The sequence below is a fragment of the Stomoxys calcitrans genome, chromosome 4 (assembly GCF_963082655.1).
Source record: "Stomoxys calcitrans chromosome 4, idStoCalc2.1, whole genome shotgun sequence".
NCBI lineage: Eukaryota > Metazoa > Arthropoda > Insecta > Diptera > Muscidae > Stomoxys > Stomoxys calcitrans.
In genome coordinates, this window is record NC_081555.1 from 114,680,255 (window position 1) to 114,705,956 (window position 25,702).

The 25,702-nt window shown below is 38.9% G+C and overlaps 2 protein-coding genes across 2 annotated transcripts in view; both read left to right on the plus strand.

Moving 5' to 3' along the window:
* Positions 1-25,702, plus strand: part of LOC106081977 (uncharacterized) — a 433,937-nt gene that overhangs the window by 121,011 nt on the left and 287,224 nt on the right. Inside the window, exon 4 of the mRNA XM_059367022.1 lies at positions 24,558-24,712. The gene's annotated coding sequence lies outside the window, so the exon portion shown is untranslated. The remainder of the gene's footprint in view (positions 1-24,557; positions 24,713-25,702) is intronic.
* Positions 2,776-25,702, plus strand: part of LOC131997008 (uncharacterized protein K02A2.6-like) — a 75,430-nt gene continuing 52,503 nt past the window's right edge. Inside the window, exon 1 of the mRNA XM_059367247.1 lies at positions 2,776-2,936. Within this exon, the coding sequence (XP_059223230.1) occupies positions 2,776-2,936 (161 nt within the window). The remainder of the gene's footprint in view (positions 2,937-25,702) is intronic.

Sequence of the window (25,702 nt, forward strand, 5' to 3'; positions counted from 1 at the left end):
ATCTTTGAAAAAATACGGTCCAATGATTCCACCAGCGTACAAACCACACCAAACAGTGCATTTTTCGGGATGCATGGGCAGTTCTTGAACGGCTTCTGGTTGCTCTTCACTCCAAATGCGGCAATTTTGCTTATTTACGTAGCCATTCAACCAGAAATGAGCCTCATCGCTGAACAAAATTTGTCAAAATTTGAACACATTTCGAACCGAACACTGATTTTGGTAATAAAATTCAATGATTTGCAAGCGTTGCTCGTTAGTAAGTCTATTCATGATGAAATGTCAAAGCATACTGAGCATCTTTCTCTCTGACACCATGTCTGAAATCCCACGTGATCTGTCAAATACTAATGCATGAAAATCCTAACCTCAAAAAAATCACCCTTTATTATTCTAACGTTGCTCTTTTTCTTTATTGCAGTTCACCAAACTACTGACTCATAAGTTAATATTGGTCTAATCACGCTCCTGTAGATCCAGTAGACTATCTTCTGATTCAGGCCCCATTACGAGCCTACGGCCCATCTACATAGTGTGCAACATGTGCGATCCTCCTCACTGCGCTACTGAATGTGACACTTCCAATACGGTTTTCTGTCCAAGATCACATTTAAGTATATGACCTGGTCAGATATCAAAATCGTTCTATTGAGGAATCGTGGTGCGTTAAATTGGCCCACCTTTGTCTTCTTCGTGAACAAACAGATGTCGGTATTTTGTGGCTTAACATTGAGACCCCTAGGTCTAGCCCAGTGGTATGTCAACTGCAAGATCCGTTCGGTCCTTCTGCATAGCTGGTTCGGATTCTTACCCCTTAGAAGTATTATAACATTGTCTGTATAGCAGACTAGTTCAAATCTCTCCTCAGTCTGCTGACTGACAGTAATAGGTTATTTATGGTGCTCATAAATTTGGAGGGAAGTTTTACATGTCATAGTACCTCACAAATGTTGCCAGCATTAGGAGGGGAAAGCCATCGTTGAAAATTGTTTCTGATGGTCTCGCCAGGATTCGAACCCAGGCGTTCAGCGTCAAAGGCGGAGAAGCAAACCTCTGCGCTACGGTGGCCTTCAATGATCAATGGTTTCTTGGGCAAAACTTCTTAGTTTGTCTTTACGACTTTGTGGTAGACTACAATTTTGACAACCAACCCGGCAACTACCATCCACACTAGTCTTTGGATCAATAAATCGCACACTTCTTTTTTGATTTCGCAGAAACTTGGTGCCAAGAATAGCATTAAATACCTCAACTGTACTGTTCAATATGGCCAATCACAATATGGTCAATCTGCTCATATCCCACAATATTCTAACTACCACTCAGCGATTTTGGTATACAAATCGCAAAATAAGGTAGCACAATTCAGCATTTTCATTCATCCAAAGTTTCCCTGATTCATTGCTCTTGAAAATGAGTCCTATAACTTAACTCTCTTCGCCAACATAAACGTAATTAGTCTTCTTATTACCTTATTCAAGTGGTACATAGTAATTTAGATTATTTTCCACAACGTAGAGTTGTCCAAGTAGATGGTGACATTGTTCAACCACAGAATTGCAGCACGTAAATCATTTATTGCTGGCCAATCGTAGAGGCCTAATAAAAATGTGTATTTCATCGTTAAATGTCACTGAACACTGAAATTGATTTCATTTAGTAAATAAAAGTGCGACTTCCATTGATTGGATTAGAACTACCAAAAATGTTGCGGTTAAAATACGCACGAGAAATATTATTTTTTGACGCAGATTGCAACATAAATTGAATGCGTCCATAATTTGATGGTTGCTAAAATAGTTCGCACCATTGACGCTAATGGGCAAATTAATCATTTTTAGTTAAATGTTCCATTGAAATATTTAGAAATAACTCTTTTGAATTACGCAAGCCACAGGTTCACTTTTTTACATTGGTGTATGTTTACCGTAAGCTTCTACCAAGAAGCTGACGGTCAACATCAGCTTTTAGCTGACGTTTTCTTTAAATGGAAAAAAGTTTATTAGACTTCCCATCAACAACATTCTCTTCGCAGAACTATAGAATGACGATAGCATAAAGTGCCTGAAGGTAATCCAGGGTATCCACCCACTAACCTGGCAGTGCTCAAATGCCTTCTACTTTACTTTTTTTTTGGCATACCCAACATAAGTCTGCCTCTCCCCGCTCCCACCGCTACGTCAAGGACTTGACGTTGCAGTGACCAGTTTGGACTGCTATCAGCAATCCGAAGTCATGCTTCAACAGCCCAAGTATAGGCGACATGGTGTTCCGCGATATACTCGGCCCTCGTGGGTAGACGCCTTTCGCAACCAAGAAGCTCGCATAGTGTAGGACTCAATGATTCAGTAGCTTGATTAGGACAAATCAGCTATCCATTCCTGGCCAGCTCGTCGGCGGCGTCGTTTCCCACCATCCATTGAAGACACTGGCCTGCCTGACAACCTTTCTTATGGTTTGAAGAAACTTTCTATTATGTTGCCAGTTTCCACCTCACATGGTGTGAGAGCCTTCAGCGCCACCCCACTCTCCAAGGGCCGCCACTTCCGAATCGCCATTGTCTCCTGTTGAGACGAAGACCTGCGCCTAAAAACTCCGGACCCGTGCAATTCACTGAAGACTCCTGCCCCGTTACCCCATCTCATTTAGTGTTTATAGAAGTTCCCAGGAAGGTTTGGGTACTCCAGCCCAGAGATTCTTTTCCAGGACAATAACATCCAATCCGTCAACAAGGATGGACTCTCCTGGTTAATAATCAGTAGCGCCGTATATAGCATGTCTTCTGTGTCGCCATTACAGGGCAGTGCTAGTTATTGCATACCCAATATAAGTTTGCTCTCCTTGCGCCCACCACGAAATCAAGGATTTGACGTTGCAATAACCAGCTTGGACTGCTATCAGCGGTCCGGAGTCATGTTTCAACAGCCCAAGCATAGGTGACATCCTGTTCCGCGATATACTCGGCCAACGCTGCATTCGCGAGGTCATCGTAGAAAGCGTCCACCCAACCAAGAAGCTCGCACAGTGTAGGACTCTATGATTCCGTAGCTTGATTAGAGCTAATCAGCTATCTATTCGTGGCCAGCTCGTCGGAAGCTTCGTTCCCCACCAACCATTAATGATCTGGGACACTGCAGAGCCTGACAGCCGTTTTTATGGTTTGAAGAAACTTTTTCTATCTTCTAACCAGATTCCACCTCACATGGTGTGACTCAAGAGCTTTTAGCACCACCCCACTGTCCAAGGGACGCCACTCCTGGATCGACATTGTCTTCAGTGCCTTTGGAATGAAGACCGGCGTCTGAAAACTACGCACCCGTTCTGAAGTCTATGTGATATCCTGATTGCAAGCAGTTCAATGAAGACTCTTGCCCCGTTACCCCCATCTAACTAACTGTATACAAAAGTTCTCAGGAAGATTGGGGTACCCCCTAACCAGAGATCCATTTTTGGGAAAATAACATCCAACCCGTCAATAAGGATGAACTTCCCAGGTTAAAAATCAGTAGTGCCGTATATATCATGCCTCATTGCCATCCCCCATCTGATGAGAAGAGTGTCCAAAGTTGGACAAGCGCCACGTATCTGGTTCCCTTAGTCTTAGGGTGATCTTTGTTGCAACATACTCAACATACAATTGCAAAAGCCGAAGACCGAAAATGGCCCTGAATTAGCACCACCGCGGTACCCTGTACCATGTCAAACATTTTGCGGAGGGCACAGTTGTTCAAACCCTTTGTCACCCCCGACATCTATAAGCCGAAGAAGCGCAGCACCGTCCCTTAACGAAAACTCCAACTTCTTCTTAACTTTTTAAACACTTTGCTTAATAGTTCAGTCCAAGTATTAGCTCAATCCACTAGGGCACGCCATTCGGGCTCGGCTTTAAAAAGGAGGCCCCTTATCATTAACTCGAATCGGACTGCACTCATTGATTTGTGAGAAGTTTGCCCCTGTTCCTTAGTGGAATGTTCATGGGCAAAATTTGCAAATAAATCAATGCGAGCTGCCCGATGCAAGTTTAAGCTCAATAATAAGGGGCCTCCTTTTTATAGCCGAGTCCGAACGGCTTGCCGCAGTGCGACATCTCTTGGGGGAGGAATTTTTGCATGGCAAAGTACCTCACAAATGTTGCCAGCATTAGGAGGGGATAACGACCCCAGAAAAAAATGTTTTTCCGATGTTCTCGCCAGGATTTGAATCCAGGGTTTCGGCGTCTTAGGCGGATATCGTAACCTCTGCGCTACCGTGAACGAACAACCCGGCACGGGATAGCTGTGAGCACCACACTGGATGGAACATTGAGGTTCGATCTGTGTGGTGTTCATAGCTGTCACGAGAAGCTTTGCTGCGAGCTGCCGGGTGCGCCTGCAGGTTGCTTCATACGGGGTAGCTGCAACGGCGGTCGCGGACAATGAACGGTAATGAGCGGATAGTCTTAGTGAGAGGCCGGGCAGCACTGGCTCTTGCACAAATACTGAGTGCCTATAATGCTCGATATAACAAGGCGAGTTATTGGCGCTTTGGACCAGTTTGGTTTGATGAAGAATATGGGCGTCGTATGAACCACGAGCGAATTGCTTTGTTGTTATAGGCCTACGGGAAATGGGTAGTCAATTGCCCCAAATATACCGGTACTGGAGGCCACCGTAGCACAGAAGTTATCATGTCCGCCTATGACGCTGAACGCCTGGGTTCGAATCCTGGCGAGACCATCAGAAAAAAAGTGGTTTTCCCCTCCTAATGCTGGCAACATTTGTGAGGTACTATGCCATGTAAAACTCCTCTCCAAAGAGGTGTCCCACTGCGGCATGCCTTTCGGACTCGGATATAAAAAGGAGGCCCCTCATCATTGAACTTAAACTTGAATCGGACTGCACTCATTGATATGTGAAAAGTTTGCCCCTGCTCCTTTGTGAAATGTTCATGGGCAAAATTTGCAATAGGTTGAAAAAAGGGTGCAGATATTGATCCGCCCCATGCTAGTATGAACATACACCTAAGCCAGTAATCGGCTTGTTGTGCGCTCTAAAAACTACAAAGTAACCTCTAAAAAGAAAATTTAAGTTAGGAATTCCGTGCTACTTACAAAATCCTTAATTGTTTTCTATACCACTCCCCTAAGTTGGTTCATGTCTGTTATTGTGTACCCACCTAAGTACCGGTATCTGTTGTACGCGAAAGCCAGACAATGACAAAGAAAATGCTCCAACGTCTCATCATCTTCCCCGCATGCCCTACATAGGCTATCAATTGCCGCACCAATTTAAATAAGTTAGCTTGTAGTCCTATGTGTCCCGTTATGATACCAATACCTATACTGACCTCCTTCTTACTTCCTTTCAGTAATTGCCTCGTCTTCTAACGATCTGGATCCCCTCATAAGATTTTCGCCGTCCTACCGACCGTTTCGCTGTTCCACAATGTTGCATGCGCTTTCGTCCAGAAAGTCTTCGGGTTAACCAAGTTTAATGACAGCAGTCCTCTGGCCTTCACCGCCAAATCGTCTGCCCTCTCATATCCACTTACTCCGGATTTTCCCATCCTCAGAGAAGGCGTTAATCTCCTTCTGTTCGTGACCTCACCGTCCTGGTTGTTATTGCCCTTATGGCATATTTACTGTCAGTAAAGATGTTCACACTCGACGTCTACGCGTTTGCACCACATCACTTCACGCATTTCGGGATCGCCCGAATCTCCGCCTGCAGGACCGTATTATGGTCAGGCAGTCTAAAACAGACCTCAGTCCCTGCGTTCTCAATGTAAACCCCCAGGTACACTCTGTTCTCTAGCTTTGATCCATCCGTGTAACATGATCATCCAGATGGCAATACTAGGGTTCCGTCAATCCAAGACTGTGCCAATGGCAGCAGTGCCTCGCACTCGACTTCAAGGTTCATCTCAGGTATCCGATCGGAAACATCTCTTCCATCCCTTCCTTCCAGGTTTCCTATCGTCGCCTCGATTATACCGCAATGATATGAGCTGCTCCCATCCTCAATCCATTCTCTCATCGCCTTAAGTCGCATAGCCGCAGTGGCTGCCTCACACTTAATCTGTATGTCAATGGGTCCTCATCGCTCCACCTATGCCAAGACAACATGTTCTCTGAACCAGTTGTATGGTCCTTATGTTGCACTTTTTCTCCATAGCGGTCCACCAAACTACTGAGGCGTAAGTAAGTATTGGTCTTATCACGCTCCTGAAGAACCAGTGTACTATCCTAGGATTCAGGCCCCATTTCGAGCATACGGCCCGTCTACATAGTGCCCAAAATTTGTGAGCCTTCGCAGTACGCTACTGAATGTGATACTTCCCATTCAGTTTCCTGTTCAAGATCACACCTTAGTATTTGACCTTGTCAGATATCGAAATAGTCTTATTGAGGAAACGTGGTGCGTTAAATTGGCCCACCTTCGTCTTCCACGTGAACAGGCATATTTTAGTCTTCTCTGGATTAACATTGAGACCTCTGGGTCTAGCCAAGTCATATGTCATATGCAAGACCTGCAATACCGGTACTAAACTGGAGAATTACGTACCTGTCACCGGACATATTGTGAAGGGAATGAAAATTTTCCAAAGTAGCCTTATTATTGTTAAAATATGCTTATCCGTTAAATATATCTGCTAACTTATGTTAACTTCCCTAAAAATACTTGCAAAGTATACTCATTGCAATTCGTCACTTCGGTGGCAATTCGTCACTTCAAGTGACTAACCCTTATAAAAGTAGTAGATTTTTTCCTTGTAAGGGGACGAGAACTGGGACCGGTCCCTATTACCAGAGGACCTATCCCGTGACAGTTTTCGGACTTTTCCCGTAGGGAGGGCTGATTTACTTGATTTCCACAGATAGTCTGACAGACAGATGGACGGCGGTCGAAGACGGCTAGATCGAATTAATACTTCATGATTTACGTGATTTTCTTAGACAATCTGCCAAACAGAATTTACGAACGAAGATGGTTACATTGAATTAAAACGTCATAACGATCAAGAATACATATACTTTAGTTAGTCGCTGATTAATATTTTGATGCGTAACACACAATATTGCCTTATAGCGGAAATAATATATTTTAATCATAATACCTAACTTGGCTAAAACCATTGACGTCGTATTACTGTAACTTGTTACCACAAAAATTAAATTAAATTATATGCCCAGGCAATTTCCGTTCTAGTTTACGTCTATCATAAATTGTCGGTTTGTATTAATCCAGTTAACGGATGTTGCACTCCTAAATATCAATCGATATCACTTTGGGATTCATCTTTGACATTTAACATGTAAATACAGCTTTTGCGATAAGTCTCTTGATTGTCATTACAAAAGCATAAAATGTTGTTGTTTTTGTTTGCAATACTTTGCATGAGCAACGTCACATCCTATACGTCATTTTGACGATTCTACGTCACATATGTTCAAGGGCCCCCTCTTTATAATTACCCCAGTTGAGGTTAATCGAAATTATTATGTTCCACTTGTGTAAGGTAATCACCTAATTAAGATAACAATCAGTAAACGAACACCCATGGTGAAGAAGGCAAATAAAGAACAGCATTTTTCATTAGGGGAGCATGCTATGAATCACAGTAAACATTGGTTGAAAATGTCACTTGGTGGTGCAACATTGTTGTCAGATTTGTTTGAAGAAGTTTTCATGGGGTGAGGGAATAAAAAATTATTATTTGCTAAAAAGTAGACGCACGATTTCTGTCATAATGAAATGAAGTTAATGAACTACCGGAAAATAAAACTAAAGGCTGCCAAAGCCGACCTTTTGATAACCCATACCAAATTGGGTATGCAGGCGTAGTAGTCGAAATTATGTTTCGATCAGACAGGAAACAACGCCGTGGTGGCGGTGTTGCGATTTTTTCCAAAAGTACATTGAATGTCAGATTTCGAATGAAATCTAGCGCAGGTGATTAAATTGAATTTGTGTCTATTGAACTCAAGTCCGACAGGGGAAACATGTTGATTGGTTGCATTTATCGGCCCAATAAAACTATGGACTATTGACCTGCTACATAATCTTTTGAAGAATATATCATTGGGTTACGATGAGGAGGTGATAATCACAGGCGATTTCATTTCAAATATTTTAGTTGACCCATGATAGACAGTATGATGACCCTAGGTTTATACACCGCCAACGATGCGAACCCAACTCATTTCTCATCGAGTGTTAACATCCTATTGGATTTATTTTTCATCAAAAATCCCTCTAATATTATATTATACGACTAAGTCTCGGCAGTATGCTTCTCCAAACATGACATCATATTTCTGTCTTATGACTTGAGTTGATCTGACTTTTTCTTTTCGTGACTACAAGAATATAGACTTGAGTATTTTGGAGAAGAAATGCCATGAAATTGATTGGGATGGAGTGTATGGTCAAACTTCTGTAGATCATGAGTTTGAATTACTTTAGGAGAATAACTTAATATTATACAACCCAACAGTTCCTACGAGGAGCAATCATCATACTTTATTTAATAAGCCATGGTTTCATTCCATCATTAAAACATCCATTGTTTACAGAGACAGAGCATATTCGAGGTGGAACAGGTACAAAACCCCAGAACTATACGAGGAATTTTGTTCTGCAAGCAGAAGGGTGAATAGTTACATCTATACCGCTAAGACTGAATATTATTATCGCGTTTTAGAGGAGATGGAAGGTGATTCACGATATAGGTGTTATAAGGTCAAAGACATCTGGGAATTATAATGGTAACATAAACGATTTTAACAAGGCCTTCGTGAATATACCAACTGTTAAAGTTGATCCCTCTTTCTATGGCACTCATGCTGGGCCACTAGGTGAGGGAGTTTTCGAGTTCGGATGCGTTACTTATGCTGAGGTTTTGAAGAGTTTTGCAAAGGTTAAATCGAATGCCATCTGACGGTATTGGCCCAAGGTTCATACGAATACTTCTCCCTCGCCTACTGCCTCTTTTACCTATATTTTTATACCCACCACCGAAGGATGGGGGTATATTCATTTTGTCATTCCACTTGCAACACATCGAAATATCCATTTCCAACCCTATAGAGTATATATATTCTTGATCAGCGTAAAAATCTAAGACGATCTAGCCATGTCAGTCCGTCTGTCTGTTGAAATGACGCTACTGTCTTTAAAAATTGAGATATTGAGCAGAAACTTTGCACAAATTCTTTTTTTTTTCCATAAGCAGGTTAAGTTCGAAGATGGTCTAAATCGGACTATATCTTGATATATCCCCCATATAGACCGATCCGCCGATTTAGGGTCATAGCCCCATAAAAGCCACATTTATTATCCGATTTGGCTGAAATTTGGGACAGTGAGTTGTGATAGGCCCTTCGACATCTTTCGTCAATTTGGGCCAGATCGGTCCAGATTTGGCTATAGCTGCTATATAGCTGAAATTGCTGAAATTTGAGACAGTGAGTTGTGTTAGGCCCTTCGACATCTTTCGTCAATTTGGGCCAGATCCGTTCAGATTTGGATATAGCTGCCATATAGACCGATCCTCCGATTTAGGGTCTTAGGCCCATAAAAGCCACATTTATTATCCGATTTTGCCGAAATTTGGGACAGTGAGTTGTCTTAGGTCCTTCAAAATCGTTTTTCAATCTGGCCCTGGTCGGATCAGATTTGGATATAGCTGTCATATAGACCGATCCCTCGATTTATGGTCTTGGGCCCATAAAAGGCGCATTTATTGTCCGATGCCGCCGAAATTTGGGAGGACGAGATAAGTTAAGCCCCTTGACATACTTCTGCAATTTGGCACAGATCGGTCGAGATTTGGATATAGCTGCCATATAGACCGATCTCTCGGTTTAAGGTTTTGGGCCCATAAAAGCCGCATTTATTGTCCGATATCGCCGAAATTTGGGTCAGTGAGTTTTGTTAGGCCCTTCGACATCCTTATTCAATTGGGCTCAGATCGGTGCAGATTTGGATAAAGCTGTCATGTAGACCAATCAAGTTAGAAACTAATTGGGGCCATACTTGGTTTGGCTGTTTGAGGCCAAAGTGGAATTCATTGTGCAAAATTTCAGCCAAATCGGATAAGAATTGCTCCCTATAGTGGCTCAAGTAACAAAATTGGTACATCTGTTTAAATGGGAGCTATTTCAGGTTATGGATCAATTCGGATCATACTTGGCGCAGCCAGTTCTGATAATAATTGCGCCCTCTAGTGGCTCACGAAGTCAAGATCCGTCATCGGATTATATGGTGGCTACTAGCTGAATCCGGGCCGCTCTGCTGCGCCCGATAATAGTTTGTTGGAGAGGAGTACACTCTAAATTTGGAAATTTCTGCTTAATTTCAATTGAAAATGTATTCCAATTTTCCTATAAACTCCACTTTATTTTATTCGATTTAATGTTAGCGTCGTGGCCTTTAATTGAATATCTATTGCCGCGTCGCCGCAGATATTATATCCCAGTTTGAAATATCTTTTAAATCCTTTCATTTAGTCATTATCAGTCTACATATCCTTACTGATGGTGCTTTAATATTCAACTCCCAATCACCATTAACTTGATGAACACATCTTTCCATGTTTGGTGTACGTGTCGGTTTTTGTTGGTTGAAAGACTCTGTGCCATAAAATTTGGTTTCATATTTGAATTCCGATCTTAAAAACCTTTCATTTGAGCCTTCATTTGCCATGGGTGGGCACTTGCACCGGAAAATTTCTATCAGATTCCAGCTCTACTTTTAAATACCTTTCATTTTAGCCCCATATTGCAATGGTCAACAAATACGTCCCATTGGGAGTGTTATGGGGGTGGCCCCATATACACTTTTTTTCTGAATGCTGATATTGGATTCGTGTTCTACTCCCAAATACCTTTTCTTTGAGCCCCATGGCCGCTAAATATGTATGTCCGATTTAGGGGTGTTTTGGGGAATGGAGTGGTTCCCCAGACACACAGCACTGAAAAAATATCAGCAAAATAGGATATCAAATTCGTTTTCTAATCTCAAATACCTTTCATTTGAGCCCCTTATTGCAAAAGTCCCATAAACTAAATTGTCATGATGCGCAAATACGTTCTATTTATGGGTAGTTATGGGGGTGGGACGTCCCCTAGCCAGTTGGTTCCGGGTGTTTTGTGGAAGGGGTTGCTCCCTGAAACTAGGTCCTGAAATACCTTTCATTTGAGCCCCAAAAATATGTCCGATTTTGGGATGTTTTGGGGAGTAGTTACCAAACAGTTAGCTCAGAAAATATCGCCATCGTGCTCTACTCTACCATATTACCATAGGTGTAAGGGGGCCAAACACTTGGCCCCAAAAATTGACACCAAATTTGTTTTATTTCCAAAAATACATTTGATCTGAGCCTCTTGTTGCAATAGTCAGCAAATATGTCCGGTTAGGAGGGTGGGGTGTTTTGGTGTATTTGGTTGTTCTATTCTAAAATACCTTTTTTTTGAGCCCCGTATTGCAATGGTCAGCAAATATGTACTATTTCGGGGTGTTATGATGGTGGGATGGCTCCATAGACACTTTTTACCGAATTTTGATATCAGATTCGTGCTCTACTCCCAAAGACCAATCATTTGAGCCCCATTTTGCCATGGTCGATAAATTTGTCCTCTTTGGGGGGTGTTTTTTGTGGAGGGGAGGCCCCCAAACACTTCGTCCTACATTTGAATATCAGATTCTTATTCTACTCTCAAATACCTTCGACTTGAGCCCCATATTGCCATGGTCAATTAATATGTCCGATTTAGGGGAGTTATGGGGGCTGGGGTGGTCCGCAAGTACTTGGTCCCACAATTGGATATCGGATACGTTTTCTACTCTTAAATAGCTTTCATTTGAGTGCCATATTGTCGTGATTGGTCTATAAAAATATTTGGAGGGTTTTTGGGGGTGGGCGGCCCCCCTAGGCACTTTTCCCAAAATTTGGATCCCAAATTTTTGTTTTTTTTTTTTTGTTACTATAAGAGAGCAAACAAAATTTCGTTTAAATCGCACCACCCATTTCCGAGATCTAGCGTTTCTGAATATTAGGGTAAGGGGGAGGGTCCGCCCCCCCTTCCGATATCAAAAAATGTAGTACCCTATTTTCACCACGGAATCATTGTGCACCATATGAACATATTTCAAGAAAATCGGTTAAGCCGTTTTTAAGTCTATACGGAACAGACAAACAAACATACATACAAACAAACACAAATTGATTTTTATATATAAGAGAAGAAGAAGAAGACAGATACCAGATTATAAACCGATTTGAACCATTCTTGGCGCAATTTTTAAAAGTTAAAACAAAACACTTTATGCTTAGTATCAGCCAAATCGAATAATAATTGCGCCCTCTAGCGACTCAAGAAGAGGTCAAAATCTGAAATCGGTTTATATGGGAGCTATATCAGGTTATGAACCGATTCTGGTTGATGGTGAACCCGAAACACTTCATGCAAAATTTCAGCAAATCGAATAATAATTGCGCCCTCTAGCGGCTCAAGAAGTGAAGATCCGAGATCGGTTAATATGGGAGTTATATCTTAGACCATACTTGGCACAGTTGTCGGCAGTCATAAGAATAAGATCAATTTATATTGGAGCTATATCAGGTTATAGGCCGATTTAGACGTTGTTTTCATAACAGAACACCATGTGCAAAATTTTAGCCAAATCAGACAAAAATTGTGGCTTCCAAGGGTTCAAGAAGTCAAATCGGGAGATCGGTTTATATGGGAGCGATATTAGGTTATGAACCGATTCGGACCGTACTTGGCACTCTTTTGGGGAAGTCTAAATAGAACACCACATGCAAAATTTTAGCCAAATCGTACAAAAATTGTGACCTCCAGTGGCTCAAGTAGTCAAATCGGGAGATCGCTTTATATGGTAGCTACATCAGGTTATAGACCGATTTGATCCGCAGTTGTTGGAAGTCATAACAGAACACTTTTTTTCAAAATTTAAGCCAAATCGGACAAAAATTGCGTCATCCTGGGGCTCAAGAAGTTAATATGGGAGTTACATCAGGTTATAGACCGATATCGACTGTGCTTAGCACAGTTGTTGAAAGTCATAACAGAACACCATGTGCTAATATACAGCCAAATCAGACAAAAATTGGGGCTTGTAGGGACTCAATAAGTCAATTCGGGAGATCGGTTTGTATGGGGAGCTGTATCAGGTTATAGACCAATTTGGACCGTACTTGGCACAGTAATAAGAAGTCATAACACAACATTGGCTTTCAGCAGCTCAAGAAGTCAAATCGGGAGATCAGGTTATATAGGAGCTATATCTAAATCTGAACCGATATGGCCCTTTGCAATCCTCAACGACCTACATCAATAAGAAGTACTTGTGCAAAATTTCAAGCGGCTAGCTTTACGCATTCGACCACTATCGTGAGTTCGACAGACGGACGGACGGACATGGCTAGGTCGACTTTGAATATAGAAACGATTAGGTATATATATATATATATACTTTATTGGGTCTTTGGTCGAGGTGTTGCAAGCGTAATGACTAGATTAGTATACCCACATCTCATGGTGGTAGGTATAAAAATTTGTGGACTTATATCCAATATTTTCGTCGTTTAGCTGTGTGTCGCTTGTATTAGGAGGGGCCTTGAAATCTAACTTGCAAATTTGCCCATGCTTATTCCACCACCACCAGCCCATAAATAGAGGTGGCAAATCCCATTACCGATAGTCTCCACAACATAGCGAGATCAGAATTGTCTTGAAATTCTGTTCCCGAATACTTTTTTGCTATCCATGAAGACCAAAGCTCTTTTATCGAACTATTTCTATTTCAGAGAGAGTAGTTTCCACTGGCCTTCATTTGGTGTCCCATTTAAAGCAATCGGTGTCCGTTTGATGATCCTATAGTCCCTTATTTTGTTTTGGTTTATTTTCCAGCTCTAGGGATAGAAATCAAACTTATCACACCGCCACGTATATCATAAAAATCTTTTCACTGCTCCCATTGCTGCTACGTACGTACCTACTGCATTAAATTCGCAGCATTTGTTTTTGTTTTTTTGACTGCCAACTCTAGTTGTGGGACACAAGTATTTCAATGGTGGCGGCACAAGTACCACAGCACGTTTGTTTATGAAATTTGAGGCGCTTAGTTTTTCCCAATGAGAATTATAATTTTTGCTATTTTACTTGCTACAGCCATACCGCCAATTGAAGTTGAAGGCGTAACGTGATGTTGGTCTATGCGATATGATACAGCAATGCTGGCTGGCTACTCACTTTAGAATCGGCGACATGGTCAAATTGTAATGACTTCTTGAGGTTCACACAAAAACCAAAAACCAAAAAAAAAAAAAAAAACACCAAAGCAAAGGCAAGTCATTTCAAGTCGACTAAAGTCAATAATAAATGGAGGGTTTAAGTTACTTAAATTGCAATTTCAATAACAATACAGAGAATGCTCTTGTTTTGCCTTTTTTTGAGCTGAGGTGGTTGCTGGAAAGGTTGGGACTGTGAATGGCAACAACTTGTTGCCCAAGATTGATGTTTTCTGGCTAGCTGGGGATGCTACAAATGCTGCTTTAAGTCCCGCCATTGATACTTGCCGGTGTCGGTGGTGCTGCTGTCCTAAGCTTGCAAGTCGGACGGTTGAGGTAGTAAAAAAAACATTTAGCCCACTTCTTATTGTGTATTAAATGCAGCTTAAATGTGTAATAATCATATTTAGCAATGAATTTGTTCTGCAGTCTTTCGTTTCGACGGCTGGCTTCTTTATTTCACACTTGAAGTTACAAAAGTAGATTGTTGTTGTGCTTGTTCTTTAACACTTTTTCCGCTGTTATTACTTTTTTGCTGCATGAAGTAATGACTGAGGAAATATGAGATGTTAGAGCTAGAGCATTCTTTGAAGCAGCGAAGGCCAGAGAAGTGCTAACTGTTAGACATGACACTTGGAAATATTGACCCTTAGTGGGGCGAAACATTTTGAGCCACGTGGTAGAAATATGATTATGGGCACCCTTTATTGCAAGTATATTAGATGCAAGATAACTGCTAAAAAAAAATAATTAAAATAACATAAATAAAATAAAATAAAACAAAATAAAATAAAATAAAATAAAAAAAAATAAAATTAAATTAAATAAAATAAAATAAAATAAAAAAAAAATAAAATAAAATAAAATAAAATAAAATAAAATAAAATAAAATAAAATAAAATAAAATAAAATAAAATAAAATAAAATAAAATAAAATAAAATAAAATAAAATAAAATAAAATAAAATAAAATAAAATAAAATAAAATAAAATAAAATAAAACAAATTAAAATAAAATAAACAAAAAAAAAATAAAATAAAATAAAATAAAGTAAAATAAAATAAAATAAAATAAAATAAAATAAAATAAAATAAAATAAAATAAAATAAAATAAAATAAAATAAAATAAAATAAATTAAAATAAAATAAAATAAAATAAAATAAAATAAAATAAAATAAAATAAAATAAAATAAAATAAAATAAAATAAAATAAAATAAAATAAAATAAAATAAAATAAAATAAAATAAAATAAAATAAAATAAAATAAAATAAAATAAAATAAAATAAAATAAATTAAAATAAAATAAAATAAAATAAAATAAAATAAAATAAAATAAAATAAAATAAAATAAAATAAAATAAAATAAAATAAAATAAAATAAAATAAAATAAAATAAAATAAACTAAATTAAAATAAAATAAAATAAAATAAAATAAAATAAAATAAAATAAAATAAAATAAAATAAAACAAAATAAAATAAAATAAAATAAAATAAAATAAAATAAAATAAAATAAAATAAAATAAAATAAAATAAAATAAAATAAAATAAAATAAAATAAAATAAAATAAAATAAAATAAAATAAAATAAAATAAAATAAAATAAAATAAAATAAAATAAAATAAAATAAAATAAAATAAAATAAAATAAAATAAAATAAAATAAAATAAAATAAAATAAAATAAAATAAAATAAAATAAAATAAAATAAAATAAAATAAAATAAAATAAAATAAAATAAAATAAAATAAAATAAAATAAAATAAAATAAAATAAAATAAAATAAAATAAAATAAAATAAAATAAAATAAAATAAAATAAAATAAAATAAAATAAAATAAAATAAAATAAAATAAAATAAAATAAAATAAAAATAAATAAAATAAAATAAAATAAAATAAAATAAAATAAAATAAAATAAAATAAAATAAAATAAAAATAAAAATAAAAATAAAAATAAAAATAAATAAAATAAAATAAAATAAAATAAAATAAAATAAAATAAAATAAAATAAAATAAAATAAAATAAAATAAAATAAAATAAAATAAAATAAAATAAAATGAAATGAAATGAAATGAAATGAAGTGAAATGAAATGATATGATATGAAATGAAATTAAATTAAATTAAATTAAATTAAATTAAATGAAAAGAAATGAAATGGAATGGAATTAAGTGAAATGAAATGAAATGGAATGGAATGAAATGAAAAGAAAAGAAATGAAATTAAATTAAATTAAATTAAATGAAAAAAAATGAAATGAAGTGAAACGAAATGGAATGGAATGGAATGGAATGAAATGAAATGAAATGAAATGAAATGAAATGAAATGAAATGAAATGAAATGAAATAAAATGAAATGACATGAAATGAAATGAAATGAAATGAAATGAAATGAGATGAATTGAAATGAAATGAAATGAGAAGAAATGAAATTAAACGAAATGGAATGGAATGAAATGAAATACAATGAAATGAAATGAAATGAAATAAATTAAAACAAATAAGAGCGTGCTAAGTTCGGCCGGGCCGAATCCTATATACCCTTCACCATGTATCGCATTTGTCGAGTTCTTTGAGCAGTATCTCTTTTAAGGCAAACAAAGAACAATGAATAAGGACTGTTATGCTATTGGAGCTTTATCAAGTTATAGTCCGTTTCGGACCATAAATGAATTGAATGCAGAACATTGTAGAAGTCATTGTATAATATTTCAGTCCATTCGTATAAGAATTGCGAATTGAAGGGAGCTCAAGAAGCAAAATCGTTAGATCGGTTCATACCATATTGTTGAAGGCCATGAATGAAGCCGTTGTACAAAATTTGTGCTAAATCGGTTGAGAATTGCGCTCTCTAGAGGCTCGAGAAGTCAAGATCCTAGATCGGTTTATATGGCAGCTATATCGGGTTTTGTACCGATTTACGCCATACTCATCACAGTTTTGAAGGTCATATCAAAACACCTCATGCAAAATTTCATTCAAATCGGATGAGAATTGCGCCCTCCCGCGGCTCAAGAAGTCAAGACCCCAAGATCGATTTATATGGCAGCTGTATCAAAACATGGAACGATTTGGTCCATTTACAATCCCAACCGACCTGCACCAATTGGAAGTATTTGTGCAAAATTTCAAGCGTCTAGCTTTACTTCTTCGAAAGTTAGCGTGCTTTTGACAGACGGACGGACGGACGGACAGACAGACGGACGGACATGGCTAGATCGACTTAAAATGACATGACGATCAAGAATATATATTCTTTATGGGGTCTTAGACGCATATTTCAAGGAGCTACAAACAGAATGACGAAATTAGCATACCCCCATCCTATGGTGAGTTCATCTAGCCGTGTCGAAATCATGATAGCCTTGAATCTCATTAAGATATCCGCTTGAAATATTCCACAGAGACTTAATATTGATGTAGATCGTGGGGGATTTCAAAATAACCAAACTCCTGATTTGACTTCTTGAGCCCCTGGAAACCGCAATTTTCGTTCTATTTTAAACGAACTGTTCTGTTATGACTTTTAACAATTGTGCCAAGTACCGTCCAAATCGGTCTATGACCGGATATAGCTCCCATATAAACCGATCTCCTGATTTGACTTCTTGAGCCCCTAGAAGCCTCAATTATCATCCGATTTGGCTAAGATTTTGTACGAAGACATGAGTTGTGAATTTTAACATCCACACCAAGTATGATTCGAATCGGTAAATAAACAGATATAGGCCCTATATAAACCTATCCCCGGATTTGACTCCTTGGGGCCTTAGAAGCCTCATTTTTCATTCGATTTGGTTAAAATTTGGAACAAGATCTTGAGTGACGACTTCCAACATCCATGCCACCCATGATCGGAATCGGCCAATAAACAGATATAGCCCCATATAAACCGATCACCGGATTTGACTTCTTCAGCCCTCAGTAGCCTAAATTTATACTTGATTTAGCTGAAATATTGTTCAAAGCCCTATCTTATGTCTTACAATATACATGCCAGTTTTACGCGAATCTGTCAATATCGTGATATATGCCCCCTTAGTACCAATATCCCGCCATGACTTCTTGGGACCAATATAATTCAAATACAAACTCAGTTAATAAGTAAAAATGTTCAACGGAATACGTTGTGGTGGGTAACCATGATTTTACTTGTCTTATCTGAGACCTATACCGTCACTGTCAGGAAATAAGTCCTGTTTGGGCGTGCTGGTACGGCCTTATATTGCTATGGTCGGTAAATATGTCCATTATGGGGGTCAGGCGGGGACCCTCATATATCAGACTTCTGCTCTAGTTTCAAATTCCTTTCATTTGAGACCCATATTATCATTATTGGTTTATACTTCTATTTGGCAGTCTTTGGAGGTGGTACGGAGCGTCTAGATATCTCACTCTAAATATGAATATCAAATGTCTGTCTTTGAGTTATTATAAGCAAGTCAAATTTCGTTTAAATCGCCCCACTACGAGATCTGGCGTTTTTGAAAGTAGGGTAAGGGGGGGGGGGGGGGGGGGGGGGGGTGGTCCATCCATTAATTACCCAATATCCATTGGATATTAGTTTTATTTCAATCTCTTGGTTTTGCTGTTGGATTGGAGTAGTCAAACCCTTTGAAAGTGGATCTATATGTCCTTTTGAACGACAGGACATGACCCAGATACTTGAACCCTTATATCATTATAAGATACGAACTCTACAGTCGTAGACCTTTCTTTTAATTCTCATACTATCCCGATTGAACTACAAGTTCTATTGAAGGGCATTAAATGGGTTGGCCGGTCCCGGACTCTGTCCCAAAAGTGTGTACCATTTTCGTTGTTGATTCCCAAAGACCATTGAGTTGAAACCCCTTTTTTGCCCCCCAGACACCTTCAACCAAATTCTTAAAACAGATGTGTACTCAACTTCCAAACACCTTACATTTGATACCCATATTGTCCAACGAGGTTAAGCGTACTGTTGGGAGTTTATGGGGTTGGGGGACCCCCCGAAAATGTTGGGTGAAATTTGTATACCAAGTTCGTACTCTACTCTTAAGTACCTTTTCATTTGATACCCATATTGCCCAAAGCGGTGAAAATGCCCTGTTGGGGGGTTTTGGAGGGTGAGGGACCCCCCGAGCACTTTGGGTAAAATTTGTATACCAAGTTCTTACTCTACTCTTAAATACCTTTCATTTGAGACCCATATTGTCCCAATCGGTAAACATGTCCGTTCGGGTGTGTTTAGGGATGGGGCGTGAATTTCCAATGTTTTTGTTGTACCGTTAGGTGGTATGCACAATTTAATCAGTGCACCCATCTCCGATATCTGGCATTTTTAAAATTGGGTTATGGGGGAGGGTCCGCCCTAAAAATTTCTGTAAAATAGGAGATCGGTCTATACGGCAGTTGTATGCAAATTTGGACCGATCTGGGCCGTATTGAACAGTGATGTCGCGAAGCCTAACACAACTCGCTATGCCAAATTTCTGCGAGATCGGACAATAAATGAGCCTATTCTGGGCTCAAGAACTTAAATCGAGAGATCGATCTACATGATGGCTATATCAATATATAGTCCGAAATCTTGGAGCTTATCCTGCCTATGGACAAACAAGTAAGAAAGCGTTAAGTTCGGCCGGGCCGAACTTTGGATACCCACCACCTCGGGTATATATGTGAACCACATTTCGTCAAAATCCGGTGAAAAATGCATACCTTATGCCCCATAGCAGCTCTATAGATATCATCCGATTTAGACCAAATGCTTATAAGAACATGTCATTGTTCAACCGAGATATATATCCAAATCTGGACCGATCTGAGTCAAATTAAAGACAAATATCGAAGGGCCCAACACAAATCAATGTCCCAAATTTCGGCGACATCGGACAATAAATGCGCTTTTTATGGGCCCAAAACCTTAAATCGAGAGATCGGTCTATATGGCAGCAATATCCAAATCTGAACCGATCAGGGCCAAATAGAAGAAAGATGTCGAAGCGCCTAAGGCAAATCACTGTCCCAAATTTCAGCAAAATCGGATAATAAATATGGCCTTTATGGGCCTAAGACCATAAATCGGAGGATCGGTCTATATGGCAGCTATATCCAAATCTGGACCGATCTGGGCCAAATTGACGAAGGATGTCTAAGGGCTCAACGCAACTCAATGTCCCAAATTTCAGCAAAATCGGATAATAAATGTGGCCTTTATGGGCCTAAGACCATAAATCGGAGGATCGGTCTATATGGCAGCTATATCCAAATTTAAACCGATCAGAGCCAAATTGACGAAGGATGTCGAAGGGCTCAACGCAACTCACTGTCCCAAATTTAAGCAAAATCGGATAATAAATGTGGCTTTTATGGGCCTAAGACCATAAATCGGCGGATCGGTCTATATGGCAGCTATATCCAAATCTTGACCGATCTGGGCCAAATTGACGAAGAATGTTGAAGGGCCTAACACAACTCACTATGCCAAATTTCATCCAAATCGGATATAAAATGTGGCTTTTATGGGCCTAAGACCCTAAATCTGAGGATCGGTCTATGTGGCAGCTATATCCAAATTTGGACCGATCTGAGCCAAATTGACGAAGGATGTCGAAGAGCCCAACGCAACTCACTGTCTCAAATTTCAGCAAAATCGGATAATAAATGTGGATTTTATGGGCCTAAGACCCTAAATAGGCGGATCGGTCTGTATGGGGACTATATCAAGATATAGTCCGATATAGCCCATTTTCGAACTTAACCTGCTTATGGACAAAAAAAGAATATGTGCAAAATTTCAGCTCAATATCTCAATTTTTAAAGACTGTAGCGTGATTTCAACAGACAGACGGACAGACGGACGGACATGTCTAGTTCGTCTTAGATTTTTACGCTGATCAAGAATATATATACTTTATAGGGTCGGAAATGGATATTTCGATGTGTTGCAAACGGAATGACAAAATGAATATACCCCCATCCTTCGGTGGTGGGTATAAAAAAGAATCTGTGCAAAATTTGAGCACAATATCTCAAAAGAACTGTAGCGTGTTTTCAACAGACAGACGGACGGACATGGCTAGATTATCTTAGATTTTTACGACGTTCAAAATAGATGGCGCAAGTGATATCGTTTTTACAACAAGTGGAGAAGACTTTTGTGATGTTGTCGTCGTTAATGAGTTTTTTGGGCCATCTCCTGCATGCATAGTCCAAGACGTTCATTCTGCCTAGTAGCTGAAATTTGGCACACGGATCTATGTGAGGCTTTCCTACCCGTTCCCTCTAAGGTTCAGATCGGTCTATATTTGGATATAGTTGCCATATGTACCGATCACCCGATTTAAAGTCTTGGGCCCATAAAAGGAGCATTTATTACCCGACTTTGCTGAAATTTCGCACAGCAGGCTGCGACATCCGTATTCAATATGTCTCCCATCGGTCTTTATTTCAACATGGCTGCCATATAGACCCATCTCCCGATCTGAGGTCTTGAGCCCATAAAAGGCGCATTTGTTATCCGATTTTGCTGTAATTTCGCAAAATTTGTTGCGTTATGCTTCTACGAATATCAGTATCGAGTATTGTCAAAATCTGACAATATTTAGATATAACTGCCATTTTCATCCATCTCCCGATTTAAGATCTTGGGCCCATAAAAGGCGCATTAATTATCCGATTTCGCTGAAATTTGGCTAAGTGAGCTGTGTAAGGCCCTTCGATATCCGCATTCAATAGCTTTACTATCGGTGTATATATTAGATATAGCTGCCATAGGGAGCGATCTCCCGATTTAGGGCCTTGAGCCCACAAAAGTTGCATTTATTATCCGTTTCCGCTGCCATAAAAATTAATATTCTGTTTTGCAACCTTGAACAGCGAATTGCATTTATTGGACAACTTGACGTCCGTGCCGAGTTTGGTCCAAATTGGACCGTATATATATATAGCTGCGATGGGTTCATAAATAATGAACTTTTCTCCGGATTATGACGAAAGATGGTTAGCAAATGTACTCCAAGTGATGGGTACCCAAAGTTCGTTTCGGCCGAGCTTAATGCCTTTTTATACCCACCACCATAGGATGGGTGTATACTAATCTAGTCATCCGTTTGTAACACCTCGAAATATTGATCTAGCACTCCATAAAGTATATATATACTAGATCATCTCGACATTCTAAGTCGAACTAGCCATGTCTGTCCATTTTGTACATAGTGTTCTTTTATGACTTCCAATCACTGTACCAAGTTCGATCCAAATTGGTCAAGAACGTGATATAGCTTCCATATAAACCGATCTCCCGATTTGACTTCTTGAGCCCCTGGAATGGGCTCAGTTTTCATCCGATTTGGCTTGAACTTTGCACATGGTGGTCTGTTATGACTTTCATTCAATGCGCCAAGTACGGTCGGAATCGGTCTGTAACGTGGCATAGCTCCCACATAAACCGATCCCCCGATTTAAATTCTTGAGTGCCTAGAAGCCGCATTTTTTGTCCGATTTGGCTTAAATTTTGCACGTGGTGCTCTTTTATGACTTTCAATCACTGTACCTAGTGCGGTCCAAATCGGTCAAGAACCTGATGTAGCTTCCATATAAACCGATTTCACGATTTGACTTCTTGAGCCCCTGTTTTCATCCGATTTGGCTTAAATTTTGCAGTTGGTGCTCTTTTATGACTTTCAATCGCTGTACCTAGTGCGGTCCAAATCGGTCAAGAACCTGATATAGCTTCCATATAAACCGATCTCCCGATTTGACTTCTTGAGCCCCTGTTTTCATCCGATTTGGCTTAAATTTTGCACATGGTGGTCTGTTATGACTTACAACAACTGTGCCAAGTACGGTCGGAATCGGTTGATAACCTTATATAGCTCCCATATAAACCGATCTCCCCATTTAACTTCTTAAGCCCCAGGAAACCTCAATTTTTATTCGATTTGGCTGAAATTTTGCACGTGGTGTTCTTTTATGACTTCCAATCACTGTACCAAGTTCGATCCAAATCGGTCAAGAACGTGATATAGCTTCCATATAAACCGATCTCCCGATTTGACTTCTTGAGCTCCTGGAAGCCTCAATTTTCATCCGATTTGGCTTAAATGTTACACATGGCGGTCTGTTATGACTTCCAACAACTGTGCTAAGTACGGTCAGAAACGAATCCATGGCGGTGGGTTCTCAAAATTCGGTCCTGCCGAATTTAGCACCGTCCTGCCGAATTTAGCACAAAAGTTGTATGTGCGTGTGTGTGTTTGCCCATAGCTGTTTTATGGGTAGCCCACCAAGGGTGAGCATTTAAAATATTTCCACTACGTGATGGACTACTTGTACTGGGCTCATAGTTTTGATGTTTCTTTAGACATTTGCTATGCCACATCTTTCTTTTGTTTTGTTGGGTTTGGTTTCGCTTTGCTCCTGCACTACTACATATTTGTGGTTGCTTGCGTTTTTGAAGTTGTTGTAATAATAATGAAAATTAATAATCGTAATTTTTGCATGATTGACATTTTTCCTCATGCACGACATGATCTCAGCAAACAACATTCATTTCAACCATCCAACAGCATACATCCAAGCATCGATCCATTCATATATTCCGCCCGTGCGCGGGGCGTTGAATGTATGTAGCCTGTTGGTCTGCTTCTGCAGCCTTGTTTTTGCTGTCTATGTTTTGCTTTTGTTTCTATAATTACTGTCGATATATCGCTGCAATAAACACCTGTTTTATTGGTTTTTCTTGCTCCACTGAATGACTGGGGCTGGATGCAACCAGCCAGTCATTCCGGCAGTTTTTGTTTTGATGATGTATGGATGTCTGTGCTTTCAGGGTATCATATTTGGTAGTCGTGGTGTGGTTGTATGTGATTATGATCATTATAAGATTCTTATAAAAAATATTCCTTCTGAGCTGTGGAAGATTGCTAGTACCATATGCAGTTATATCAAGATCAGTGAATTTTTTGTTTGCCGTTGCTTTGCATTACTTGCCGCAGGGAAAATAGTTTCAAGTTTCTCAAGCAATGACAAATTGTGATAGATATGATTTATGCTGCAATTGCTAGTGATGTGCGCGTTTCTTTAGAAACATTTTGTGTCTTTGGAGTGTAATTAACAAATTTTTACAATCCCTTTCTACAGTCTTGTGGATCTTAAATTTTATATTATTTGAATGGTTTTTTGTTGGCGGAAGTTTTTATTCAATATTAAGATCTTTGATAAATTGATGAAATTCATTTGGAACTTAACGAAATTATGTCTTTACAGGTTAGCCCGAGAACAAATCTTCATTGTGATTCCAAAGCAAGTGTTCAGCTTCATGGGGGAACATGCTAACCTCTGCGTTGTGGTGGACTGCACTTGATGGCTGGAAAATTGGTGCAAAATATGCCATAACACCAGCTCCAAAAGGTAAAAAATTGGTAAGTTTTGCGTATGATAATGAAAGAGATTTAGAGTAGATCTCTGAGATTCTGATTTAAAATCCATCAAGTAAAAACCATAACTAGGGTCGTTACCCACATCTCTTCTCTTATATATTACCAATAAGGAAACTCGAAAGTCGGTCGCTTTGTACTGTATAATACCCTACAAGTACAAAGTACAAGCTATATCTTATTCTGAACCAATTAAGATGGACCTCACCGGATGTTTTCATATGGGTTATTAAACTATCCCTATCACACTTTGAGCAGATATGTTCAAACTGTAAAAACTTACTTTACTAACTTTAATTGGCTATGACGGAATATTTGTTCCACTAGCCGAACGTAGAATAGCGTTCCAAGCGTCTCGATCTTCTGTGCTCATTCTAAAATCTCTGACACCAAATTTCGAGGCATCTCCCACCACTTGATCTTTCCATCCGACTTTTGGTCTTCCCGGTTTGCGTGTACCACCGTGTTTGCCTTCAAAAGACTTCTTTGCTGGAGCTTTTTCATCCACTCTGACAACATGACCTAGCCAACGCTGCCGTTGTATTTTGATTCATACAGCTCGTGGTTCATATGTCGCCTGGTCCATATATTTTACGACGAATCTTTCTCTCAAATACTCCAAGCACTGCCTCATCAGCTTTCACAAGTACCCATTCTTCAAAACCATACAACAGCACGGGTAGTATCAGTATCTTGTATAGTGTAATCTTCGTCTCTCGAGAGGTGGCCTTGTTTCTAAGCTGCTTACTCAGTCCAAAGTAGCATCTGTTTGCCAGTATTATTCTTCGCCTAATCTCAAAACTGGTGTCATTCGTTTTGGTTACGGCGGTGCCGAGATAGATTAAGTGTTGTGTGGTTCCCAACTTTCTTCATTTTCTTTATCTGATCAGTTGTACAAGGCGTTTTGGGAGTTGAAACCATCCATTTCGTCTTATCTCCATTAACTGCCAGACCCATTTTCACTGACTCTCTTTC